Source organism: Gorilla gorilla, chromosome 14 (assembly GCF_029281585.2).
Source record: "Gorilla gorilla gorilla isolate KB3781 chromosome 14, NHGRI_mGorGor1-v2.1_pri, whole genome shotgun sequence".
Classification (NCBI taxonomy): domain Eukaryota; kingdom Metazoa; phylum Chordata; class Mammalia; order Primates; family Hominidae; genus Gorilla; species Gorilla gorilla.
The window spans coordinates 66,375,411-66,402,730 of record NC_073238.2 but is presented as its reverse complement, the minus strand read 5'-3'; the positions used below and the strand labels follow the sequence as shown (position 1 = coordinate 66,402,730).

At 44.2% G+C, this 27,320-nt stretch overlaps 2 protein-coding genes across 1 annotated transcript; one reads left to right on the top strand and one right to left on the bottom strand.

Moving 5' to 3' along the window:
- TMEM272 (transmembrane protein 272) overlaps positions 1-27,320 on the top strand; it is a 128,102-nt gene that overhangs the window by 44,143 nt on the left and 56,639 nt on the right.
- CCDC70 (coiled-coil domain containing 70) lies at positions 22,821-27,152 on the bottom strand. The gene is made up of 2 exons (XM_004054538.4): positions 26,828-27,152; positions 22,821-23,721 (listed from the first exon to the last, which is right to left on the bottom strand). Exon 2 carries the CDS (start codon positions 23,672-23,674, stop codon positions 22,973-22,975), a length of 702 nt encoding a protein of 233 aa, XP_004054586.1. The 5' UTR covers positions 23,675-23,721; positions 26,828-27,152; the 3' UTR covers positions 22,821-22,972.

Genomic DNA, 27,320 nt, shown 5'->3' with positions numbered 1-27,320 from the left:
GAGCGTTGTCATTGTGGCAAACAGTTACACCTGGACACAATGTAGATACCCATCAGTGAGAAAGTGGTTAAAAAAATCATGGTGAAATACACATCACCAGAGAGACTCTGTGGCCATTAAAAAGAATTAATTAGAACTGGCCGGGCAGAGTGGCTCACACCTGTAATCCCAGCACTTTGGGAGGCTGAGATGGGTGGATCACAGGGTCAGGCGTTTGAGACTAGCCTGGCCAACATAGTGAAACCCCATCTCTACTAAAAATACAAAAAATTAGCCAGGCGTGGTGGTAGGTGCCTGTAATCCCAACTACTTGGGAGGCTGAGGCAGGAGAATCGCTTGAACTTGGAAGGCAGAGGTTGCAGTGAGCTGAGATCGAGCCACTGCACTCCAGTCTGGGCGACAGTGTGAGACTCCATCTCAAAAAAAAAAAAAGAAAAGAAAAGAAAAAGAAAAAAGAAAAAGGATTAATTAGAACTGTACCAATTTACTTGGAGTGATTCCTATAAAATGCTGTCATGTGAGAAAAGCAAGATGCATGAAGTGTGCATAGGGTGACTATAAAGTGACTGTAAATGATAAAGCAAATCTTATATGCATCTCTATTGGTATATAATCACAAAGGTTGTTAACACGGGTAGCCTGGAAGGTGCTTGTGGAGGGGACTGATGTGACAGGGAGGTTACAGAGGTGGGATCCCTGAAAGAGGAAATAAATTTTTATAAGATTGCATCAAGTAGGCTGGGCGCAGTGGTTCACGCCTGTAATCACAGCATTTTGGGAGTCCGAGGTGAACGGATCACCTGAGGTCAGGAGTTCAAGACCAGCTTGGTCAACATGGTGAAACACCGTCACTACTGAAAATACAAAAATTAGCTAGGTGTGGTGGGCGCCTGTAATCCCAGCTACTTGGGAGGCTGAGGCAGGAGAATCGCTTGAACCTGGGAGGCAGAGTTTGCAGTGAGCTGAGATTGCGCCACTGCACTTCAGCCTGGGCAACAAAGAGCGAAACTCCGTCTCAAAAAAAAAAAAAAAAAGATTGTGTCAAGTGAAATTACAATATGTATAATGCAATCACACTTTACCATTTATATGAAGTTATATAGATGTGTATATGTTTAAAGATGTTAATGAAATGAAATAAACTCATGTCTGTCCCAGAAAACCAGAGATGACTGGGCATTGGGAGGTAGGAGGCATAAGGCAGAGCAGGAGGCAGATGAACTAGAAATGGCCCAACTTGCCTTTGCTCTCAGCAGCCCCTTGTTCCCCAGTGGGCCTGGAATCTTCCAGAATGGGAGGAGAAGGAAGTGAAGGATTGAGAAGAGTTGGCAGAGTCTTCAAGGATTTACTGTGCCAGAAGGCTCACAATTTTCCTCATGCTGTGGTCTGGTCGTGGAAACAAATACCTCTAATTCCCTTTAAGTAGGCCAGAAAATGAGCCACATAAGGATATGCATTACTGGATTAGTGTGGAGGAACAAGCTCAAAGCCAAGGACTTTCACAGCAGAAACGTTCATTGTCTGGGCATGTCCTGTCTGTCCTGGGCAGTCTGTCAGCAAATAAAGCAGGTGTATAGAAAGATGGTCTTCATTTTTGAAATGAAAAATTTTGTTAATATCATCTCCTTTTATTTTTAACAAATCATAAAAGAAACAAAATAGAGACGGCTTGAATCACTGTTTCCCTTGGTTCTCCTTTGCCATCTTGGGGCCCCATTCTTCAGAATCCTGCAGCTGAAGGATGTCTAAGAATGGAAGCAGTGCTCAGGTAATTGCTAAACAGTTGTCCAGGCTAGTCAGTTAATGATGTTTATAGAGTGACTCTAAGAAGTATGGGCGGCTAACCACCAGTTGGTGAAGGCATTCAAATGACAACTATCAACTCCCCCATAAGACCACCAGGTAAACCTTTACACCAAACAAAGCTAAGTTTATGAGACTTACCGCAGTGGAGAGCACACTGCCTTGTAGGGACTTAGTAGGGGCTCAAAAGAGGAAAATAAGGAGAAGACCTTTATAGAGTTTTAGATCCTAGGCTGGGTAATTTTAAGGTGGGTCTTGCAAGCGGAGAACTGATTGGGATTGGGTAGAATTTCTGATATAACAGTTATGGATTGGTGAGCATGGTAAGGTAAAGATCTTCAAGTTAGTTTTGAGGAGTCAGCTAAGTCTTCAGAAGTTAACTATTTTAGTTGGTTTGCAGTCTTATCATTCAGAAACAAGTACTTCCTGGAGCGACTAAGTTATTTCACTTGGTCTCAGCATTGTTTAGCACAGGGACCAAAGTATATTTGGTTTTAGTTTTCACTACTTAATTATTTACCAGCCGGAAATTTCCTGTAATTGGGAACTTACTAAGATGGAATCATGACACCTCCAAGATACTGCCCCAAATCTTTGCTTGTAATGGATTATGTTGTAGTAAGTATAACTTGAAGTAAGAATGATGTAAAAAATTCAGAAAATGTTTTATCTATAGAAAAAGATAATAATCTTTATTTAAGACACCAACAGTGGAGAGGTTAAGAGCATTGATTCTAGAGATAGACTGCCTGGTTTCAAATCCTAGTGCTGCCCTTTACTAGCTTTGTGACTTTGAGTAAGTCACTTGACAGCTCTGTGTCTTTTCTCATCTTTAAAATGGGAATAATATAAGTTCATTCCTCATAGGGTATTTTGAAGATTAAGTGAGTTACTATATGTGTGGCATTTAGAAGATTGCCCGGCAGGTACTAACTGTTCAACAAATGTGAATATTATTGTTTAATAACTTGACAGCTATTTAAAACTAAAACCAAAGTCCTCCACCTGCTGGCTTTTTAATCCCAACTTCTCCTTCAGCACCTCTTTGTTTTTTCCAGAGTCTGCAGTCATTTGGATGCTTGTCATCTGCATTAATCTTAGTCTCTTCTCTCTTGAGATCTCTACACCACCTTCCCAAACCAGTACCTTGAGGGTAAAATTCTTACACAAATAAAGGAGAATGATGGGTGTGATGGAAGGTCTAGGTACCAGGTGGGGAAGCTGAACATGGAAGAAAGCCTTCTGAAGATTACAAGCTTCTTCCTTTATGGAGTTTTGAGTGATCCAAGAAACATCATGACCTCCAAGTTTCTGTTTGGAGCATAAGGCTGGCAAGCTTTGTATATGGCCCTCGCTATATTTTTAGAAATTCTTTGATCTCATTGGACATTTATTTGTTTGGCTTGATTTCAGATGGGACAGAGGCTGAAATCTGGGATCCTGTGGTTTGGTAATGTGGTCGTGTGTCTAAGACATTCAATTCCACAAGACCAGAGTCTGACTGTCTATATACAAAGGGAAGTGTCTAGGAGGGGAAACTTGCTTCTGTACAAATAGTAAAGCCAGCCCAGAGCCTGGCTTCTTTAAAAGTCTTTTTGTTCTACAGAGATTTTATTCTACTGTAATGTATTGGCAACTGCAAATTTTATACATGCCCATTTATTTGCTGTTATGCTGTGATATGGTTCAATTCAAATCTCATCTTGAATTATAATCCTGATAATCCCCACATGTTGTGGGAGGGATCCGGTGGTAGGTAATTGAATCATGGGGGCAGTTTACCCCATGCTGTTCTTGTGATAGTGGGTGAGTTCTCACGAGATCTGATGGCTTTTTAAGTGTCTGGCATTTCCCCTGCTGGCACTCATTCTCTCTCCTACTGTCCTATGAAGAGGTGCCTTCCACCATGATTGTAAATTTCCTGAGGCCTCCCCAGCCATGCGGAACTGTGAGTCAATTAAACCTCTTTTATTTATAAATTGCCCAGTCTCAGGTATTCTTTCATAGCATTGTGAGAACGGATTAATACATGCTATATATGAAAATTGAGTGAAAAGGAATAAGTGTCACATCCAGACACAAATGAGTCTTTTCCTGTTGGTCTCTTTCAAGAGAGACAAAAGTGTTCATGGATACCCCTAGCAGACTGAACTTCACATCTTATTGGACAGAAATGGGTCAGGTGCTCACTTCTAAGCTTAGTGGCCAGAGGATAGAATTACCATGACTGACTTTGACTGGCATACAAATCATGGCACCAACCACTTGGACCCCGAAAGCATCTTCTGTGCCTGAGACCGTTGTGTAGGTGGTAAAACACTGTTTCATTTAATCCTACACCAGCCCTATGGACTAGCTATAACTTCCTCATTTTACAAACAGGGAGACAGAGACTTGGAGAGTTTAATCATCATCATAACCAAGCATTTACTGTGTTCCAGGTGATGTCCTAAGTGCTTTACATATATCAGCTCAGCTAATCCTCATCAGAGCCTTTTGGGGTAGGCTCCATTTTAAGTTCCTTGTTATAGATGATGAAATAAAGGAATGCAGAGAAAATTTTCAAGCTCTCACAGCTAGCGAGGGGAAGAGTCAGGGTTCAAACTTGGGAAGTCTGACTCCAATGTCAGAGGACCTCACCATACACTACTGAGGTCATGTACCAATGTCAGCATACATGACCAAGTCAGGTGGAGGGGTCAGGAGTCAAACACAAGTTGATCTGCTTCCAGTTTCCAACATTTTAATTGTCAGGCTATACCATAGTCCACACCATACATTAGTACACTGCTTTAGGGCTATCAACTATTCATTTCACATATTTGTTCATGTTGTTATCAAACTAACCCTATGAAATATAATATTTGCAAAGGAGAGAGCAAAGCCTGGGACATCTAAATAAAGTCACAGTGAATAGGAGACAGAAACAATCTCAAACCCAAGTCAACATTGCCACAACCAATTTTCACTTTCTAGGCTCCCCATCTGTGGAAAATGTAAGATCAACCCTGAATCCTGCATGTTGTCAAATACAGGTTATGGGTCATTTCCTTATTTACTGTGGAAATGTTAGGGATGTGGGAGGATAGGCTTTTCTGGAAGCAAACCTTAACTACTGTAGAATTCTGGCCTGAGGGTGCATCATTCTCCACCTCTTTATTGATGCTACATGAACACTGGTCAATAAATGTTAGTGATTAAGTAGTTGGTATCACTTACTGATGGTAATTGAAAACCTAGTCTCTCCACGTTGCCAGTGTTTCCCTCACTCTTCCAACCTAAAAGGGCAACACAGACTTTTACTTTGACATCTTTTTAAAGTATTTTAGTTACAAAGGGAAAGAGCAGAATGGATGAAAGCTGGAATATAAAATGACAAAGGAATGGTTGTATCAAGGGAAGCAGAGCTTTACATGGGTGGAGGAGAACTCACAAGTGCACTTGGCAAACACAAGCCAGGTGTAGGCACAATTCAAGTGTCGTCATTAGTTGTGTTTTCAACCAGTAGCAACAGGAGACAAATTCCTGGGCAGACAGGGATGAGTCCCTGGTGAAACCTGAACTTCAAGCCAAAGACAGTTTAAAGCCTGAAAACCGAGCTGCCGGGCCCAGATAGAGTCCACAACTAGAGTCCCTGTCTTACCCTCTCTGTCTCTATTGATTCTTTCTGGATGATGCCTTTTAACCAATTGAATGGTGCTTTTTCCAAAGCTCACCCATGGACCAATCAGCATGCACTCCCCCTTCTAAGCCCATAAAAACCCCGGACTCAGCCTCACAGACGGCCATCCACTTTAGGGCCCCCTCTCGCAGCTGAGGGCTGCCCACTTCAGGCCCCTTCTCGGGTCAAGAGCTTTTCTGTTGCCCAAGAAAATTCTTCTCTGTCTTGCTCACTCTTCGATGCTCACGTACCACATTCCTTTGGTCACAGGACAAGAACCTGAAAGCTGCTGAATGGTGAGTGGGAAAAAAGCTGTAACATACCCCTGTTCACTGAGCTGGGGGCAGTTGAGAACAAGAGAGCTGTAACATGCCCCCATTTGCCAAGCTGCAGGTATGAAGAAGAGAATCCACTGGGCACCGTTCCCTCCTGGCTGGCTTGCTGAACTACAAATGCTGCAACATTTCTTGGGAGCTTAGACCTCAGGACTCCCTGGGCAAGAGCTGTAACACCCCTTGGGGCTCCACGGTTGCTGGCATCTCCAAGTTTTCAGGTGCTACTGTGTTCGTCTAGACAGTGGTGCCCAACAAGGAAGCCACTCGTGGCACACCCAGTCCAGCCACAGGCTGAGCCTGGAGGCATGGTGGGCACAGGAACCAGGCCAGGGCACCAGCCTAGTGCAGCCTGCTGGGTGGAGTGGGTGGAGCAAGCCTGGTGGGCCTGAGCAAGGCCCTGGGCGGAGGTCATGGCAGCTGCAGACATTTCTGGCTGGCAAAGCGGCACTCCAAGGAATCCTGTAACACAACTGTTTTTATTTTTTTGGTTTTTATTTTATTTATTTTATTTTATATTTTTTATTTCTTATTTTTATTATATTTATTTTTTATTTTTAATGAAAAGTTTGTAATATTTACACTTTTACAGAGTAGATAGAACCATCACTTAGGTTTCACCATTTCTGAAGCCACTTTAATATATTCTTGGCAGGTTTTTCATGGTTCTGATGGCAATTGTCCTCACCCCCCATGCCACCCTTGTGTCCCTTCAACACTTTTATAACTGTTGGTTCATTTGAAGAAGTAACTAGATTATGAGATATTGTGACCATGCTTTGGTATTTCTACCTGTCTGGTTTTTAATTCTTAGGACGCTAATTTACAAAACCAAGGTTAAATGCTAGTTAAGGAAAATTATTTGGGATACTACTGCTTCAATATTCTATTTAAGATCAGACAATAAACAAGCTTATACCTGGGGATCACATATACAGCTTTTCTTTGAATAGGAAGTAGGAGTCTCAGCAATATAAAGACCCAACAGTCCAATTCCAAAATGTCATTAAGCACAGTTAACAATGTATATATTAATTATTGAAAACAGCTAGGGTAACTAAATGACGTCATAGAATCTCAGGGACTGTGCTTGGCACATATTAGACGTTGAATGAGGTTTTGATGAATAAATGAGTGGCTAATTTATGCAGTCCCAACAAGATCATAGACATATGTGGTTCAGTCCTCAAACAACGTCACATTCAAAGAAACACAATTTCGTAAATGAAATTGTTTTAAATAAATTTTTCTTTATCGTTGTCTTTAAATTCTTTAGTCTCACACCATAGAAAATAGATTAAATGCTAATCCACTCTTAAACACCACACAACCCTTACCAACACCTCATGTCCTCTTTCTCTCTTGCACTCCTACTGTTTTAGTTCTTTTGGGGTGCTGTAATGGAATACCATAACCTCAGCAGCTTATAAGTAACAGAAATTTATTTCTCACAGTTCTGGAGCCTGGGAAATCCAATTTCAAAGCATTGGTAGATTTGGTGTCTGGTGAGAGCTCATTTCCTGGCTCATAGGTGGTGTCTTCTTGCTGCTCCCTCACATGGTGGGAGGGCAGCTCTCTGGGGCCTCCTTAATAAGGGCACTAATTCCATTCATGAGGGCTCCATCCTCATGACCCAGTCACCTCCTAAAGACCCCACTTCCTGCTAAGATTACCTTGGGAATTAGGATTTCAACCTATGAGTTTTGTGAGCTCACATACATTCAGACCACAGCAGCTGTTTTTTAGAGCTTTGTGTTCACTAACACCTCTCCCCACTTCTGTCCAGCCCTTGAAGCTTTTACTCCTCCTACTTCTTCTTTCTATTTTCCATCAGATAGGTTGATTTCAAATTCTTCCATTCCTCCTGCCGCCTTTCTAGTCCTTCCTTCATTTCTCATTATCTGATTTTTTTAAAAAAGAGTTATTATAATTTAATAAACTTTCAAGGCACACCATCCATGTCATCTATAACCTTTCAGGCTGTTAATATTAGAACTATCCCTGGTGAATGATAATTTACCCTGTTCCTACAGCCCCAGAGAAGAGATTTTTACCTCCTTTCCAGAAGAGAACAGCCATCACAGTAAGAGCCTCAGCATGTATGACCTAAATCCCTGCTTACTGCTTCCTCCACACCTTTCATTCAGTGTTGTTCAGTTGTTCGGCCACACCCAGAATACTTGGTGATTGTTACTGGCTTATCCTTCAGCCTCTTTTTACTCTGGCTATGCAATGGCAGTTCACCTAACTTTTCAGTGTAGGCCATGATCACTTCAGTCACCTCTTCCCAACATTCTCCAGGACCTTGGCTGGAATTTATTTATTACACTTTTTATTTCCATAGGTTTTTGGGGGAACAGGTGATATTTGGTTACATGTGTAAGTTCTGTAGGGGGGATTTGTGAGATTTTGGTGCACTCATCACCTGAGCAGTATACACTGAACCCAGTTTGTAGTCTTTTATCCCTCACCCCCTCCATAGCTGGCAGTTAGATGCTGCTGACCAAGATCTGTGGTTTTCTTGTGGCACCCATGGGACTGTGGGGCCTGCTGCCCACATTCAAAAATGTGGCCCCAATGGAAAAAAATAGTCTTGAAGAATTTCAACTTCTAGATTTTTCCTTTTAGTCATTAGCATATGTTTATTTTGTCAATTTTTTTTATTTTATTTTACCAGAGTGTAATTTCTACGGGTGGGAAGGTAGTGTGGGGACCGACTGACTTTTTCCTTTGTATTGTTCTGTCATTTAACTTTGTACAACAAACAGTGTGACTAAAACAAAAATCCCTGTATGTTTCATCATTTACTTACCTTCTTGGTTTTCCCAATCAGGTTTTTAAAAATAACTGATTCTAATTTCCAAATACTTTAATACTCCAGGCCCATGCCTCAGGGTGGAGACTCATAATTATACAGGTTCTCTTCAAGTATTTCAATAGATTCTCAGTCTTTCTTTGTTCACAGCTTAGCTTAGAGTCCTTACTTTTTTTTTTTTTTTTTTTGGTGAAAGGAATTGAATTTGAAAGTCAACAATCTAGAAACTTCAAAATTACTGCAGCCACCTACTACTTTCCAAAAATAAGCACCCATCAAAACTAGACTCTATCATTTGTTACCCATGCATGTTCTATTACTAATGTTCTCAAATCAAATTTGAGCTTAAAAACAGAAAATCTACAGTTTCGTTGACGACCCCTCCCACCCCCAACTATTCCACCCTTCAGCCCCATGGCATGTTAAAGGGAAGAGCGATGAATTCTGGTTGTTACAAGAGAATATTTGGAGCATCTGACTCTTTTTGCTGTCAACCAGGGTGTCAACTTGAGGCATCCATAATGACTTGACTCCCTGTTCGATTCCTTCTCTCCTTTTATTCTCTAGAAAGCCCTTCCTGGACCCTCTTGTTGGACTAAATGACCTTTCTCCACATTCCTAACCACCCTGTGCAAACTTCTCTTTGAGCACCTGCCACATTCTGTTGAAATTAAGTCTTATCCTCCCACTGTATTTTAAAGTCTTTGAGGACGATGCCCATTTGCAAGTCACCGTTGTATGCTTGGTGCCTGGCACAAAGCAGGTGATCTGAAATTCCTGGTGGAAGTGGAAGGGTCATGTGTATGTTGGGCAGGTGTGTGTGAGAAGGTAAAGGACACGTTTTTCATTTGCCTTTATATAGCGACCACTCATCTTAACTTCAACCCCTATTCCAAATCTTCCTCTGAATTGTACAAAGTTTTAATTGTTACATTCTCTGTAGATGGGTTTGGATGACACAGGAAACCCCTTAAAGTCATCTGCAATGTTCTCAGCCCTGAGTTTGATGGATTACTTCTGTGAGTGATGGTGAGTCGTGGCAGTAGACAGCTCATCCAATCCCTTGAGTTACTGTTACTTAAGACTTTTTCGCTTTCAAGAAAAAGGAACATGAGCTAACATAAGAAAATGCGAAAGTCTTATATGGGTACTGGATTATGTCATAGAAGAACCTGGGCTTAGGAGGTCAGGGACCAGAAACTGGCATGCTGTAAAGAGCACAGGAAGTCCCTGTGCTGGGCTCTCACCTTGCTATCTCTGCAAGTGTGTTTTGTTCTTTTTTTCCTCCTGCAGACTGGCTTTCTCTGTTTCTCAGCCTAGAGGAAAAGGAGACATACATTGCCAAGAGGCCCAGTTCTGCTTACGTTCCCATTGACCAAAGTGGTTACAAAGCTCAAAAATCTTTGTCTGTTTATTTGTGATCTGTGGGGCCCAGGACTGTGGCTTTTCTCGTGCACAGTATCTCCTAAGGGAGGCTCTGCTGGGCCTTAAATTACCAGAATCTCTGTGTAAATACAAATCAACCTGTCATGAGAACTGAGAGCAAAACCCTGAAGCCCAATGTTACCATCTTTTTATTATGTCCTTTTGGAAATTCTAACACATGCAACGAAACATTAAATAGAAACAAGAAATACAAATATATTACATATAAATTTAATATGTAACAAAAGAGCCTTCATATAGTGAAGGGAAGAGTCATTTAATACACTGTAAGGAAATTCCTCATTAGCAGTATAGAAAAATCTCTCTGGCCCTTACCTTTCTCCATATATCAAATACCAATTTAATTCCAAATACATTCGAGAGTTACTTACTTAAAAAATAAGCTATTGGAGAGGTGATATGGTCTGGCTCTGTGTTCCCACCCAAATCTCATCTTGAATTGTAATCTGAATTGTAATCCCCAGGTGCTGGGGGAGGGACCTCATGGGAGGTAATTAGATCATGGGGGCATTCCCCCCCATGCTGTTCTTGTGATGGTGAGTTCTCGTGAGATCTGATGGTTTTTGTTTTGTTTTGTTTTGTTTTTTGACAGAGTCTTGCTCTGTCACCCAGGCTGGAGCACAGTGGCATGATCTCGGCTCACCGCAACCTCCGCCTCTCGGGTTCAAGTGATTCTTCTGCCTCAGCCTCCTGAGTAGCTGAGACTACAGGTGCCTGCCACGACACCTGGCTAATTTTTTGTATTTTTAGTAGAGACAGGGTTTCACCATGTTAGCCAGGGTGGTCTCTATCTCCTTACCTCATGATCCTCTGGCCTTGGCCTCCCAAAGTGCTGGGATTACAGGTGTGAGCCACCGTGCCCAGCTGAGATCTGATGGTTTTATAAGGGGCGTTTCCCCCACTTTGCTTGGCACTTCTCCCTGCCGCCATGTGAAGGACATGTTTGCTCCCCCTTCTGCCATGATTGTTAAGTTTCCTGAGGCCTTCTCAGCCCTGTGGAACTCTTCAGCCCCGTGGAACCGCAATTTATAAATTATCCAGTCTCACGTATTTCTTCATAGCAGCATGAAAACAAACTAATACAAGGGGGGGTACAACAAAAGAAAATAGCAATGACTATTTATCACACTTATATATGGGAGAGGCCTAAGTATAAATTTTCCAGAAAAAAATTATAATTTTAAGTTTCTTAAAATTTTAAAGTGACCACAGTATAACTGAAATAAAATCATACATCGGTACTTAAGTAGTACAGCAAGTACAACAAGAGTGGGAAAAGAATTTGCAGCAAATAAGACAGGAGTTAATGTCTTCATTATCTAAATACTTCATACAAATTGGTAAGAAAAATGCTGAAAGCTCTGGTAGAATTGTCAATTTAGACACATCGGGAAATAATTTGGAGAAATTTACCTCTTGGTTTACTGTTTCTACTTTCTTGAGCCTTAACTAAAGAAACAATCCAAAATTGGGACAAATATATTCATTGTAGTGATATTTATAATGAAGCAAATTTTAAAACAAGCACAATGTTCAATTATTAATACATAGCTTAGCAGAATGACTTAGTAAATTATGGCCCATTCTCTGAAGCACACAAACATTCATTGAGCACCTACGTAAGCCAGGCTCTGTGCAAGGAGCTGAAGGGACAGAGATGGACAAGGCAGAACCTCTGCCCTGTCTTCTAGTGTAATGCAGCATATGTCATGGGGAGAAAAGGCAGGAAGTAGACATTTATTGAGGGACTTCTGTGTGCTTGGCATTTTACCTATGTTATCACATTTAATCTTCTGAAGTGTTTAGTTACACAGCATTTAAATGATAAGTTGGGACTGGAAGAGGCCTTCAGAGGGGGTCACATTGTGCAGGTTGGACAGAGCTGTGTGCATCTTGCCAAGCTTCTTGTTTTCTATCTCTGGTTCTCAATCCTTGCCTCTCAGGCCACTCCTAGGAACACTGGTGAGTGTCAAGTTTTGGCTGGAAGAAGGGGCTTTAGCTTTGGGTCTCCCTTCTAACCAAATCTTCAGTTTCATGCAGTGTAGAAATTCTGGAGTTATTGCTGACTGGAGGTCCCAGATTTTTCCTGCTAGTTTCCAGATTTCCAGAGAAATCCACCTCTCACCATCCTGCTCTCCAGCTTGCACCTCAAACCCAACAAAGTACTCTTCAAACAAAGGATTATCTGTTTAATGGAATCTCACCTCCTATAAGATAGTTGGGGTTATAAACAGCAAAATACATGTTCACATGCAAAAACAAGTGAGCAAACAAAGACCTTTAATGGTTTCCCAATACCTAATAACAAATTTACACACCAAAAATTGATTTTCCAGACCCTCTATTACCTGCTTGCTCACCACCCATTGCTCCCAAAAACATCATCTCCCTTCAATGATTCCATTTTAGAATCATGAGGATATAAGACCACACAATAATAAAATCAGAGTGTACAAATTTAACAAAAGTGAATAATATCCTAAATGCAAATGATGTGAAGTTAACTGAGTATTAACCAAGGCACAGAACAATCTTTGTAGATGTGTGAATCTGTGCATAGGTAATGATTATTGAGAACCTAACAGGATTTCTGTACCCACAGTTAAGCTTCCTTTCAAACTGGTGAAATATGTGCTAATGAAATGATTTCATGACACCCTGAATTCCCTGCCTGAAGATCTTTTAATAGACAGACCACCAGGGGCCATGTAGTGGTCTGTTGACCATACTTCAAAGGAAAATCCAACAGGAGCTATTAAAAGAGAACATAATTTGGAAAGAGGTCATGGTGGAGTCCGGGGAGTTTGTGGAATATGTTCCAGAAGCCAAGAGGCCAATGCACCGATAAATGGTTCCTGGTCACCCTCCAGTGACATTTGTTCCTTTTTTGGGGGGGAACACCCCCAGGAGAGCTGCAAAGAACAAACTGGAGGGAGGGCACAGGGCTGAGGATGAAAAGGAGCCGGTCAGTGAAGCTCCAACTTAGAAAAAGAGATCCGCTCTAGGAAACCTAGCGGACCAGAGGCAGAGAGGGAAAAGTAGCTAGGAGAGAATTGCCTTGGGTGAAGACCCAGGAGGGAGGAAGAGCAGGGGAGAAGTAAAGGGCTTTGGTTTTGGAGTTGGGGTTTGCACTGATCTTTGTGGCTAGGGAGGAAAAGACAGCTGTCTCCCACAGGTCTCATACCTGGAGGCCTTCAGTAAGGTATGTCTGGGTGGTTTTGTACAGGCAAGTGGGAGCTGAGCCTGACCAGGAGGCTGTGTGTGGGCTTGCGCTCATGCCCTGATCAGCAGCGCCTGCAAGGAGGTTCTTTTCTTCCCAGTTCTGTGCCCATTGCACAGCTGCAACCTCTCATCACCCCAAACCAGGTCAAGAAATAACCCCTGGGCCAAGTCAGAGTCTGGTTGACCCTCCAGTGGGTCTGGAGAGGGATAGGTGGGTAGAATTCCAAGGAACTGTCATCAGAATATCTTCTTGGTCATGTGTTATGTGTGGTAAAGGCCTTGGCATCAAAACCAGGTCATCTGTGGATGTGAGCATTTGCAGTGTAAGTAGCGTGTTAAACTTCACTTTGCACGCTGCTAAAGAAGCAGGTATGTCCATTGGTGAGCTTCCTACTTTAGCTGCTTTAAGGGAAAGGCATTTGAAAGTGGCTGTTGAATGCAGCATTTTAACTTGGTTGAAAAAAAAAAAATGAGTTCTGGAGCCAAACAGCCTGGGTCCAAATCCCCATTCCACCTTTTACTGATTGTGTGACCTTGGGCTCCCTATGCCTCAGGTTTCTCATTTGTAACCGAAGCTAATACTAGCACCACTTCACTGGGTTGTTGTGAGGATTAATTGAGATATAATGTGATGCACAGCATTAGAACAGTACTTAAAGCAGAGTAAGCTCTCAACCAATATGAGCAACTGTTCTGTTCTCAAGGCTTTGCTGGGGTCTTTGCTCTGCAGCAAAGGGTTAAAGCCGCATTGGTTAGGGAAATGTGGGTCTAGAACCAGTTAATCCAGCATCTCATTTTGTTGCTAAGCAACGAGCTCTGAGTTCTGCAAATGTGCAGCTCAGTGTGCAGTGACCGCCCCTAGCAATCCAACCCCAGTCAGGCTGTCACGAAGCATTGTTTTATATTACTTAAGAGCTCATTTCAACTTGTGGAGGAGGAGGGAGGCAGGCACAGACAGCACAGCCATAAAACACGAGCAAAACCAGCGCTTCTGGCTGGAGGAGTTCGCAGTGGGCATAAAAATAGGGAAACAAATGTTGAAGTGTGCTCCTACCCACCTGCAGCCATGAGAGGGAGAATTCACCCGTATGACTCACCCTTCCCTGGGGTTAAAGAGGTGATCATGATCTTCAGAACGGGATCCTCCATGGATCAAGGGGGCATCTTTCCTTTGTCTGCATTTGGGTGTGGGGTTATAAGGCCTGGATACAAACCTAGATGTGTGGTTCCTCATTGGGAAGGGGCAGGATGAGAAGCGCCTACTGTGGCCTCACACTCCTTCCCTCAGGGAAGTCAGAGGTCATCAAATATTCTTTCCTTCATTCATCTGTATCATTAAACACGTACTGAGTATCTATTGCATGCCCAAGATTTGCTAGGCACTGAGGATAAAATTCAAAGCAAGACAGTTACTCTCTATCTTGGCCTGGTTCTTAGTTAAAAAAAGAGAAAGAAACCCACTCTTGCTAGCTTATTAGAGATGGCATTTATCGAAGGATATTAAGTAGCTCAGGAAATTTCCCCCACAGCCAGAGAGTGAGGGTAAGTGGCTACACAGCCAAGAACATTATGCAGAAAATAGTTCTGGATTGCTCCAAAAGAGCCCTTATTGCCCCTGCAGCAGGGTGTGGGCTCTGGCTCACACTACTGTCCCAGGCAGGGACCCCTCTGCCAGGGCCTCTGTTCCTGCTCTTCTAAAAGCTTGATTTCCTGCCCTCACACAGTGACTTTCATATGGCATCTTTGTCTTCACTGAGATCTGGCATGGATGCCTGTGATTGGTGGAGCCTGGATCACATGTCTGAGTTCTGGCTGTAAGGGAGGCTGGGAAATACATTTCTGACTTTCACAGATGAGACAGGAAATTCCCCAGACACAAGAAGGGTGTTCCAAAGGTGCTGGGCAGCCACAAAGCCTTTGAGTATTCCCTGCATAGTCTCTGCCCTCTTCACCTTACAGTCTGCTAGAAGATGGGTGACCAGTGCTGGGCCAGGGGAAGTACAGGTCGAAGAGGGACCCCAGAAGGATCGCGAGGTCAGGAAAGGCTCTTCAGAGTCAGCCATATCTAGGCTGATACTTGAAGGATGAATGTGAGCTCATCCTGGTGAAGGCTGAGGGAAGAACATCCCAATTACTGTAGTGACACATGCAAAAGTCCAACATCACAAGGGAATTAGACACTGCAGGGAAGTGAGAGACGTTCTGTGTGGCTGAAGCAGAAGGATGGGGCAGAACAACTGGTGGTTTAACAAGCCCTCTGGTTGATTCCGATGTATGATGAAATTCAAGAAACATTGCTTTAAGTAATATGCTTATCTTACTACTTTTAAAATTTTTAGTGTTAGGCATTATATACTGAATTCCCACAATTAAAAAATGAGCAGATTCCCATCCCCTCTCTCATTCCAATATTGTGTATTGTAACTTGGGTGGATCACTATTCGGTGCTATTTATATTTTACATAACTACATAAATGCCATTCACAGCTGGGTATGTAGTAGACCACACTGTTCTTCCTTTCCTGCACAACTCTTTGTTTGACATTAATATGTAACTGTTGTTTTTCTCTCAGTTGCTGAGTTTTCTCCATACTTACTACTAATTCACTCTCAAACTCTCCTCCAGCAATGTTCATTCTCCTTTAACACCTTCAATTACTTTAGGAGTTCCATTAATTTCGTCTTGTCTTTTTTAATGACTTCCGACTGCTCCATTCTGGACTGGGGTTCTGCCTGGGCCTGGGCCACAGCTGTCCCCTGGGATCTCCCCTCCCCTGACCACTGTATTGGATCTCCTGCTTCCTGATGCCACCTCTACCCCTGTCTTGCTTAACCCCCACATTTTGGTGGGGCTTCCCAGAAGAGGGGGCATTCGTGTAAATTGAGATCTCATGTGCCTGAAAAACGCCTTTATTCTACCCTCATTCTTGATGATTCATCTAAGAATAAAACTTGGAGTTGAAAATCATTTCTCTCAGAATTTTGACATCAATGTTTCCTTGTCCTCCATTGTTCTAACACCCTCCAGTGGTGTCATTGAGAAATCTGAAGCTATTTTTATTGCTTGTCTTATTTTATATAACTTTATTTTTATTTTTGTTACTTGCTCTTGTTCTGTCTCTCTTCCTCTTTTTCTCTGTAGGAGATTTTAGGCCTCCTCTTTGCTCCCAGTATTCTGAAATTCCATAGTGATGTGTCCTGGTTGGATCTGTTTTCATCCACTCTTCTGGGCACTCATGAGCCCTTTCCATCTGCAAACTTGTGTTCTGGGACATAGTCTTGGATGATTTTTTTGAGCATGTCTTCCCCTATGTTCTTTTCCTTTTCTTTCTTTTTTGATCTCAGTATGTGGAGCATGGAACTCCTGGTCTAAGCCTCTCTCTCTCTCTTCTTAAACTTCCTCTATCTATGTTTGTCTTTTTGCTCATCTTTCTTAGAGAGTTCTTCAACCTTATCTTCCAACTCACTTCTTGAACTTTTCATTCCTGCTGTCATATTGTCCAATAACTCTTTTTTTTGGTTTTCTGAATATTCCTAGCATTTTGTTCTTGTTTCAGTGATGCAATATCTTTCTTATCTCTCTACGGATATTAATAATAATTTACAATCTTTTAGAAGCTTCTTTCTCCCTGTATATTCTCTGTTTCCTCCAAGCTACAGTTTTCTGTTAATTTTAGGCTCTATCATATTAGAGGCTTTCCAAAAGTGCCCAGTGATCCTTGGACATCTGCTCATTTTTAAGAGAGGAGCGATAAAACAGTTATTAGAAGCTCTGTGTGCATGGGTGAGTTCCCAGAATTAGCACTTCTAGGCCTATTCTCCTGAGCTGGTCAAATTCCCTGGGGAAGATGCTTCCATTCTCCTGTTAGAAGGGACAAGTTTGGCTGCCAGCATTCTGGGAGCTGAGTGAGGAAGGAAGGCTGGAAAGCCTCTGGGCGTCTCTGTGTGTGTGTGTGTGTGTGTGTGTGTGTGTGTGTGTGTGTGTGTAGGGGGAGATTATTATCTATTTTTGCATAACAAATTACCCTAAAACTTAGTGGCTTACAGAAATAAACATTTATTATTTTACAATTTCCGTGGGTTGGGAATCTAAGAACAGCTTAGCTGGGTGGTTCTAGCTGAGGTTACAGTGAGGTGTGGAACAGCTGCAACCATCTTGCTCAGTCTGGAGGTTCTGCTTCCAAAGTGGCTCACTGACATTCCTGGCAAGTGGCAAGGGATGCTAGTTATTGGCAGGAGGCTTCATTTCCTCCCCATGTGTCCTTGTGACATGGCAGCTGCCTTCCTCCAGAGCAAGTGATTCAAGAGAGAGCAAGGCAGAAGCCACAGTGTCTTTTATGATCTAGCCTTAGAAGTCATACTCTGTCATCCTGGCCAACATGGTGAAACCCTGTCTCTACTAAAAATACAAAAAATTAGCTGGGTGTGGTGGCGGGTACCTGTAGTCCCAGCTACTCGGGAGGCTGAGGCAGGAGAATGGCGTGAACTCAGGAGGTGGAGCTTGCAGTGAGCCGAGATTGCGCCACTGCACTCCAGCCTGGGCAACAGAGCGAGACCCCATCTCAAAAAAAAAAAAGTCATACTCTGCATTTTTCTTATTATTCCATTGGTCACACAGATCAGCCCTACTCAGTGTGGGTTGGGATGGTCCAAGGGTATGCATACCAGAGGGGGAGAATCACTGGGAGTCATCTGGGAGGTTGGCTCCTATGGTGGGGAGGTGGCCAGGCGGGAGATGGGGAGGAGGAAGGTCTCAACACATAATGTACAATTTTATTTTTTGCCAGTTTTTTGTGAGATACCACCATCTTCTGCAATATCTGATATCTGCAGTTTAAGGACCCTGAGTTTTGTCCTCCCCAAAGAATAAACCTCCTATCTTCTACAAAATGGAGGAGCAGTTTGTAGGGGAGAAAATCTAAGAGTTTGCTTCTTGAAAACGTAGTCTTCCTGTCCTTGGCTCCATCTATCCCTGTGCTTCAGGAAGCACCTGGCCTGCTAATTTTCCAGCCTTGGTGAGAGGGAGGTGGCTCTGTAGTATAAGTTGGGTTGGTTCTTGGCTTTCCCCACTGCCAGCTTAGAATTCAGATTTATTATTTTTGCTAATTCCGTTTCCACTCATTCCTCAGCTTTTCTGCTTTCAAAATTGTGTTGCTATTGGTTTCTTTCTGATTCTTTTTGTTCTTGTGGATTTATTTCTGATTTTTAAAAACAACCCCTTCTCTGTGTTTTATCGGGACTTAGGGAGGGAGTAGAAGCCAGTGCATGCATTTGCTTTGTTATCTTTAACTGGACATCCCCTCCTCTTCTCTTTCATTCTCGTTTCTTCTGGGCTTTGCCCTTTAATTTGAAAATTATTCTTTGTTTTTTCTTTTTTCCTCCTCTCATAAAGCTTCTGAAATGGGCCAAGAACCTGTTTTAAAAGCCAAAAACTGAATAAAGACCCTTTCTATGTGTATTTTTAATTTGTCCTAATAAAATGGATGGCTCTGGTTAAATAGATAGTCACACACAAAAAAAAAGCCAAAGAACTTTTATATATTTCAAAATATTATCCCACCACAACAGCACTGTCATGCTGTTTGAGTGTGAGATCCCCTCCTTCATGACCCCCCACCCCCCGGCTCCACTTTGCTTAGGCCTGATGTAAGTGACTTCACCTTGGCATCAATGACTTTCACAGGGAAAGGGGTAACCAAGGAACCACAAAAGCCACCATAAAGACTTAGAAGCAGCAGCTTTAAACAGCTGTCGAATCCAGAGAGGGTCAAAGCTAGACCTCTTGAATAGGATCAGTCATGGAAGAACTATCCTGCTTCTCCGTCCCCTCTACTTCCACCTCGGAAGGATCCAAACCTACATGAGCACGACCAGGAGAGAAAAAGAAGTATTCATCCCTCTTCGACTGCAGGATTTCTGATTCCTGCAGAGCCTACTTGAGGGTCCAGAGCTTTATTACATGTGAATGGAACATCTTAATTACTGAATTGAGGCCAGACGTGGTGGCTTACACCTGTAATCCCAGCACTTTGGGAGGCTGAGGTGGGCAGATCACGAGGTCAGGAGTTCGAGACCAGCCTGGACAACATGGCGAAACCCCGTCCCTACTAAAAATACAAAAACTAGCCGGGCATGGCGGCAGGTGCCTGTAATCCCAGCTACTCAGGAGGCTGAGGCAAGAGAATCCCTTGAACTCCGGAAGCAGAGGTTGCAGTGAGCCGAGATCGTGCCACTGCACTCCAGCCTGGGCGACAGGGCGAGACTCCATCTCCAAAAAAAAAAAAAAAAAAAAAATTACTGAATTGGGACTGGGTTTTTTAACTTAAAGTGACTGGAAGAATCCATGGTGTCTACTCGAGTTTTAATTTAGGGACAAGGGTGGAGCTAGCCCCATTGATACCATTTAAAGGGACAAGAGAATTCTTGATAGCACGACGTCTAATGCTGGCACATAAGAACTTAGGACATGGTCCACCCTCCTCGGGGCAATGAGGAATAGCTTTGTTGAGGTTAATAATGTGAGGATGGAGAGAGCAATAGATGAACTAGAGTCAGACCTTGGTCATGACACAGCTCCACTCCTTACCACAGCCAAAGTCTCTTCACTGAGCATTGTTCCTTCATCTACAAAATAAGGGGGTTCAACTAGACAGCCAGTGGGATGCCTTCTCTATCTAAACTCTTGCATGAGTCTAGGGATGGCAAGGTGGAGAGGGGTTGGGTGAGTAGCCCCTTTCCTGGAGATAAACCACAGATGGTTTAAACCAGAGAAGACACTGGAGAACCCACTGCATTTCAAAAATATTTCCTTTCCCTTCTGGCAGCTTTGGGTAATTTGAGTAAGCACTTCTGGGTGGAGGCACAGCTCAGGCTTTGCGGGGAAGATGAATTTAGTGGTGAAACAAGTTATGACAATAGATGCTGTTTCTGGCGCCTCTGAGTCTTCTAGTATCTGCATTATGATTTTGGAATAAAAGATGATTCATTTCGAGTCTGGAACTCAGCTAAATGAGCAGGACTCTGAAACACCATAAATGACATTTCTCCCTGCCAGGAGCTCAAAGCAGGGAGACTGAGCCGCTCCATAGATATTTGCCTGTGCTTTGTCTTACGAAAGACCCAGGAACTCTCTCAGGAGTTCAGCCTTGCTGTCACAGGTGCTGGCTAAGGGAAGCCAGCTTTGGCTGCTGCTGAGGTTGTGGAGAAATCTATCTGCATTTGTGCTAACAGGATTAATAAAAGCCCAGAAGTTAGGAGATGTTTCTGTGAATGTTATCTGCACTCTATCTGTGAAACAATGCTGAAGGTCAAGTGACTCCCAGATATTAGTTGTACACAGCTTACTTATCCTTAGGTTTCCTTTTGGCTAAAACTCGGTTTCATTCATCTCTGTGCATCTTTGCATAGCGTTTAAAGCACACTCGAGTGACATGCACTGCTGTAGTGCTCTCTCAGAGAGGCAGCCCCATGGGCCTCTTCCCTCCTAGCATTTGCCAAATTTTCCAAATAATGACATTGTGATTGTGTGACTCTCCCCCACTAGACGGAAAGCTTCCTGTAGGCAAGAATTAGCTCATTCCCAAACATAGCATAGTGTTGGCAAGGCACAGTGGTGGTGAATAAATACATAAGTGGATGATGAATTAAATGATTTATGTAGCAAAGGGATGCTGGCTGCACACCTTCTTGTTGGATGGCAGGGAACAAGAAGAAAGGTTGAGTTCACTAACCAAGCTTTGAGAACTTCCTTTCCACAGCAGATAAAAGGAGTCTGCAATTGTGGAGGTCTAGAGTACACTTTTCATCTCCCTTCACCCTGAATTTTGTCTTTGGCAGAATCTCTGGGGATTTTTGAATCTGCAGCTTTTCTCTGCACTGGGGTTCCTGCAGTGTGACTACCATCCAATGGCCCACACTGTCCAGGTCTTGAGTGTGGGCCCCTGGCAGCCCTCTTGAAATCAAATTCTCTCCACCCTGCATCCTGTTCCCCATGGCTTGCTGAAGTCCTTGCCCTGGGACCCATGGAGAGCTGAGGATGGGTGTGTGACCAAGGAGAAAGCTGCTCCCACTGCTCTGACCCTGCTTCCTCTGAGAATCAGAGGACTTGCAGGGAACCCAGACTTTCCCAGGGCCAATTTTTCCATTGGTCGTGCAGTAACCCAGGCTTTCTCACAATCATCTGAAGCCTCAGAGGCCTGGCTGCTCCTGGGAGTCGGCCCACTCTCCTGGCACCAAGGGTATTTGTTCACCCTTGACTTTGTAAAGATCCCTGTCCTCTCCTCTCCCTATCTCTCCACCCCCAAGCCACTGTGAAATCCTAGTGTACTTTAAGGCTCTCCCAGTATTGACACCATTATCAGCCAAGTCACTTTCCGTGACCCAGGGCTGCATTAGGAAAGGGCCACAATACCAAGAGACAGACAATGTGGGTTTTGGTCCTGGCCCTCCTATTTGCTACTTGCTGAACCACATGCACTCACATTGCTTCTTTAGGTCTCTGTTTCCTCATCTGTACAATGGGTTTATGCACCTTCCCTGCCAGCCCACAGAGCTGTGGTGAAGGTCACATGAGGAGGTGCATGAGAAAGTGCTTGTCTAGTAGTAGGGGACCCACCACGGTGAGGTAAGTTGATGTGTTAATAACAGTGAAGGCCAGGCCTAAGGAAAGGGGAAGCAGGACACATTTGTCGTGGCGTTTCTTACTCCCTTACTCCCTCACTCTGGTCATTTGTGTAGCATTCCCTATAAAGGCCATCTAATCTCCCCACCCCCAGAAGAAAAGTTGGGCACATAAGTTGCTTGATCACATTCATGTACATTCATTGAATGTACTACTCCCTAGGGTATTTTAATTTTAAAATAGATGAAAGCAGGAAGCCCCCCAAAAAGAATGTATAATACAGAAACACAGGGACCATGAGACTTATGTGAGTGGGAATATGTGAGGGCAGGGACAGGGAGCATGCCCATGCATTGCCCAGGCCACTCCATGGGTCAACTTGACTCCCTCATCGGGGGCGTCAGTGCTCTTGGGGGCCGCACTCTTGAGTCTCAGCCCCCACGCCAAGGCCGCATTCTCACGCTGCCTGAGTAGGGCAGCTGAGACGTTTGGTGGAACTCGGAACTACCAGTGAGTGGGTTGTACAGGGATTCTGCCTGTGTCCTCCACATGCCCTACCAGAGGAGGAAGAGGCACAAATGAAGAGTTAACAGCACAGAGGCCTTTACTGGAATGCTGCCAGCCCTCTCCAGGCCTCCAAGACTGCCCCAAGTGAAGGAGAAGTGACCTCCCCACAGTGTGGCGGAGACAGCGGCATCTCAGCTCCTCTCTGTCCCTGTGTATCTCTAGCTGGCATGGCCCGAGCCTCTCCTCCCCATTTTGACTCTTAAAGAGAGCCAAAGCGTCTCCACTTCCAAACACCCGCACAGGCTGGGGTCACTGGGAGCTGCCTGGGACCGATCTCTGTGGCCCAGAGGTGGGAACATGACCTTGGATCATCACAAAACCTGGAAAAAATGCAGCCAGCCTTCCTCAAAGAAGTTGGTTTTCCAAACCTTGCCTCAGGACTTTATTGGATCTTTCAAAGCAAGGAGACCAATAAGTGTGTATTTTCTCCAGCACATGGGCTCACCCTGGACTTGAATCCCAACCCAGGGGAGTCTGGACCACAGGGCCCTGCACCTGCATGCTGGCTACGCCCTGCCTCGGGAGAAGGCCAGCAAGCGCTGCCCTCTGTTGGCGTTGTGGGGCCCATCTTCGAGCATCTGCTCTCCGGCAATGTGGCCATTGTTCTCCATCCAGAAGGCCCTCTCTTCCTCCCAGAGGGCATTCTCTTCCTCCCAGAGGGACGTTTTATCTTCCCACAGGGCTTTCTCCCCCTCAAGGAGGGCTCTTTCCTCTACCCACAGGGCCTTTTCTTCCTCCCACAGGGCCTTGTCCTCCTGAACAAGGTTCCTGTCTCTTTCCCATAAGGCATTGTCCTCTTTCCAGAAGGCCTTATCCTCCTTCCAGAAAGTGCGGTACTTTTTCCAAAAAGTTTTCTCTTCCTCCCTGAAAGACTGTTCCATTTCCCAGAAGGATTTTTCCTCTTTCCAGAAGGTTTTCTCCTCTTCCCAGAAAGGTCTCTCCTCTTCCCAAAAACCCAGGATCTGGCCCCGGAAAGCGTGGATCTTGCCTCGGAAAGTCCACATCTCTTCCCTGAAGTCCTCTATTTTTTCACGAAAAGTTTTCATCTCTTCGCGAAAAGCCTTTTCCTCCTGCAGCTTGTGCATTAGTTTCTTCTGGCGAATACTGGGAGAGGATGCCGCCAGGGACCGGAAGCAGGCAAGCCCCATCCATCTGCTCACCTTGAAGGAAAACATCTTCCTTATCAGCCGGAATGGCGGGGTGGCCATGAGGGATGACAGGACCCTTGGCCAGGTCCAGGTCGGCTGGTCAGACCCTGTGGGGGCAGCAGGAAAGACAGATCTATGAGTATCACATGCCAGGGGACGGCCCTTGGTTCTGTACTACTGAATTTGAGAAAAGGTAATCACTGCTCTTTGTCCCCATGGTGGTGTATGTGAGGGACAAGCTTTGGTAGAGAAACATGTGGGGTGGTCATGGCTTTGAGCTGGAGAGGCAGTCAGTACATTCAAGCTCAAGGCTGCTAAAAACGTAGACACTCAGCCAAGAAGGACAGTGGCTCTCAACTAGGGTATCAGAACACATAGGTGTGACATGATGAGGCCAAGAAGAATTTACGTTTGTTAAATCAATCCGAATGAATTTAGGTTTTGGTGTACTCACTTGAGAATTGTTCCTATCTGCCTATGGGCATGCTCACGTGTGAATGTCCTCTGTTACGAGCCTGGGACACAGAAGACAGGCCCACTGACCTCAGAGGGGAGGAGGAGAGTGTATTTTAGGAGAGGAGTTTATTTTGGGAAAAGTGGTTTAAAACAAAAAGGTGAGAGACGATGGTGAATGTTTCCAGGGACATGGACCAAGAAGGCCCTCACACAATATTTAGTAATATGCAACAATAAGAAAGACACCAGATGACCTGCAGCTCCAGTCCCAGGTATAAACCCTGAGGAAACTTAGGAACTGTGACTAGGATACATGTACAAGTGTGTTCAGGGAGCTTTGTTCATAAGAGCTCAACTCTGGAAACAATCCAATGACCATCCCAATAGAGTGGAATAAAAAATGGCAGTATATCCACATGGCAGACAGCATGGCTGCCTACAGCAGCATGGGTAAATCTTATAAACCCAATGCTGAAAGAGAAAAGCAGGATCAGGGAATTTCAAAGAATGAAGTTCCAAACAAGCAAGACTAAATGCCATTGTCTAGGGGAACATACTTCAACACAGAAAGAGAAAAGCAAGGAAGTGAGTCCCAAAGTCAGAGTAATAGTTGCTGGTGTGGGAGGATTTGGAGTGTGGATGAGGAGGTGAGACTAAGGGGTGTGATTAGGTGAGTACTTGAGAGAGGCTTCTGCAGTGCTAGCAGGACTCTGTTTCTTTGCTTGGTGGCGGTTTCATGTGTGTTGTTATAAAAATGTGTTAAGTGGTACATGGATATTTTATGTACCCCAGTCAATACAGTATATTTCACAATAAAATAAAAGCTGGGAGGAAGAAAGAAGGAAAAGAAAAAAAGAAAAGAAAAAGAAAGAGAGGGAGGGAAGGAAGGAAGAGAGGGAGGGAAAGAAGGGAGGGAGGGAAGGAGAAAGATCTTCAAACATTGCCATATATCTGAGGAATCAGATAGCAGAATTATCCATAGCAATCCCTGTAACTACAAACATGAATCATGGGATGAGAAAAAGTGCTGGACATAGGAAGGTGGTTAGAGTGCAGTAAAGAGCTCAGTGTTGTCAGATAAGGAGTGCATGCACATGCTGACAGCATTGTTTTCCATTTTGTGCTTTCTGGAGGAAGCTGCCAGGGTCTGGCCCTCACTCAGTGGACCTCACCAACCCATCATCCGTGAGACCTATTGGGGAAATTTTCAGGGCTTTCTCTGTATTTTTCCATTTCTGGTTTAGGAACAGGGAGTGGAGGAGGAGAAAAGACACATAGCTGGTGTGTGTGTGTGTGTGTGTGTGTGTGTGTGTGTCTGTGTGTGTGCGCGTGCATATGAAGACACAGTGGCTAGGCTGTGGACAGCTGGTGGCATCACCATCCATCCAGTCACACAAACCAGAACCAGGGGCACATCCTTGACCTTTCCCTCTCCCTCACCAGACTTCTCTCCTGAACCATCAAGCCCTCCTAGCCGAGATCCAGATCCTTAACATTTCTTGAAACCATGCCCCTGTTCCATCTCCCCCACCACAGCCAGGTCAGGCCAGGATGCCTGTAACAGTCTCGCTGCTCTCTGTATTGATCTTACCCTCTCATCTGCCCCTGTACTGTAGCCCTACAGGTGTTTTCTAGAACACTCTCTCGTCCTATCACATCAGTTCACACACCTTCAAAGACCCTGTAGCCCAAAGATCAAAGCTGAACGCCCTAGGAAGGCCCTGTGCAGCCCAACTCCAGCTTGCTTCTCCCTCTCCTTCCTACCCAGCCTGCACCCAACTCCAAATCTAAGGCCCAGTATTAACGGGCTCTATTCAGCTCTTGGCACTCTGCCTGCAGTTTCCTGCCTGTGTGGTGAAGCACATGCCGCATCCTCTACTGAGAGCCCCTTTTGTTCCTGTGGTGGGCTTGAATTCCTGTACATCCCTTCCCCTCTGAAAGCTACTCGGACCCTCCAGACAAAGTTCCTCGCCACCTCTGCGATACTGTCTGTCTGTTACTCCACTGTTACTTGTCACACTTGATTGAAATTAGGTGTGGACATGTCTTCCTGACATCTCTGTAACCCAGCAGTTATTATAACGCCACCTATATAGGAGGGAATTGGTGAAAATGTTGGTTGAATTGAACTGAATTTAACTGCATTTTGGAAATTTGATTTTCTATGTTGTATGGCTCTTAGCCTAGAATCCCTCCAATGTGCGAGGTCCTCCCTCACTTCCATGTCATGCTGGTCCCCTCTCCCTGGATAGCCTTGCCCAACCTCACTTCAGTTCACCTAGCGAATCCTTCAGCACTCAGATACCTCCTCCAGGCCATCTCTCCTAAGCTCAGACTGAGCATGTGCCCTTCCTGTCCCACTAGAAACACCTCATCTTCCATCTCTATGTCTGGCATCCAGCGAAATGTTCTGCCACAGGATAGGTGTTCAGGAAATAGTAGCTGGATGAATGGGCATCTACTGGGTTAGGATGTTGGAAAACATTCACCTCCAAGTTTTTCTCAAGTGAACACTAAACTTTCTTTAAGAAAGAAAGAAAATAAGAACCATATCAAATAGGTAGATGTGTATTAAAATATAAAGTACAATATAAAACTGTAGATGTGTATCTGTATAGCTATAAAAACATGCACTAAAGATACATGCCTAGTTTTTGGTTATACTGTAAGACTAGGAGCTTCTTTTTAAGGAAAATATTATATATTACCTTATGCTTAGAACAAATACTATACAGTCTAAAGCCAACAGTTACTTACTGCTTAGCTGCTTCCCACGGGGGTAAGTCCTGTAGCCCTCAGAGGGGGCAGGCGGCCATTGTCATGTCAGATCCCCAGTGATGCATGCTTGCAGGCTTGCCCCAACAATGCTGGCGGTGACCTGTCTGTGCCCTTTCAGTCCTGACTCACAGGATGGAGATGGCCAAGAAGGGGACCCCTATAAAAGACTTTAAGGAAAGGAGGGGGCACTTGAAAGGTTTGAAAGAGTTCCTCTTCAGTCTTTGACTTCACTGATAGGGCAGTGCTGTTGATGACTCACAAGTGATTGTTACCTCACAAGTGATTGTTACAGATCGTTACCAATCTGTCAGCATTGGTTCCGGGAGCATGGTTCTAGGAAGTCATGTTCTGGTGGGGGCTTTGTGTGGGATGAATCACTTTTCTTGCTGCTTTCCAGATTCTTTGTCTTTGTCTTTTGATAGTTTGACTATAATGTGTCTTGGTCTTGAGGTTTATTCTACTTGGAGATTGT

What these genes read in the sequence shown, in the direction of transcription:
- CCDC70 (XM_004054538.4), bottom strand. Translation starts at nt 23,674, where the DNA reads ATGGCCACCCCGCCATTCCGGCTGATAAGGAAGATGTTTTCCTTCAAG.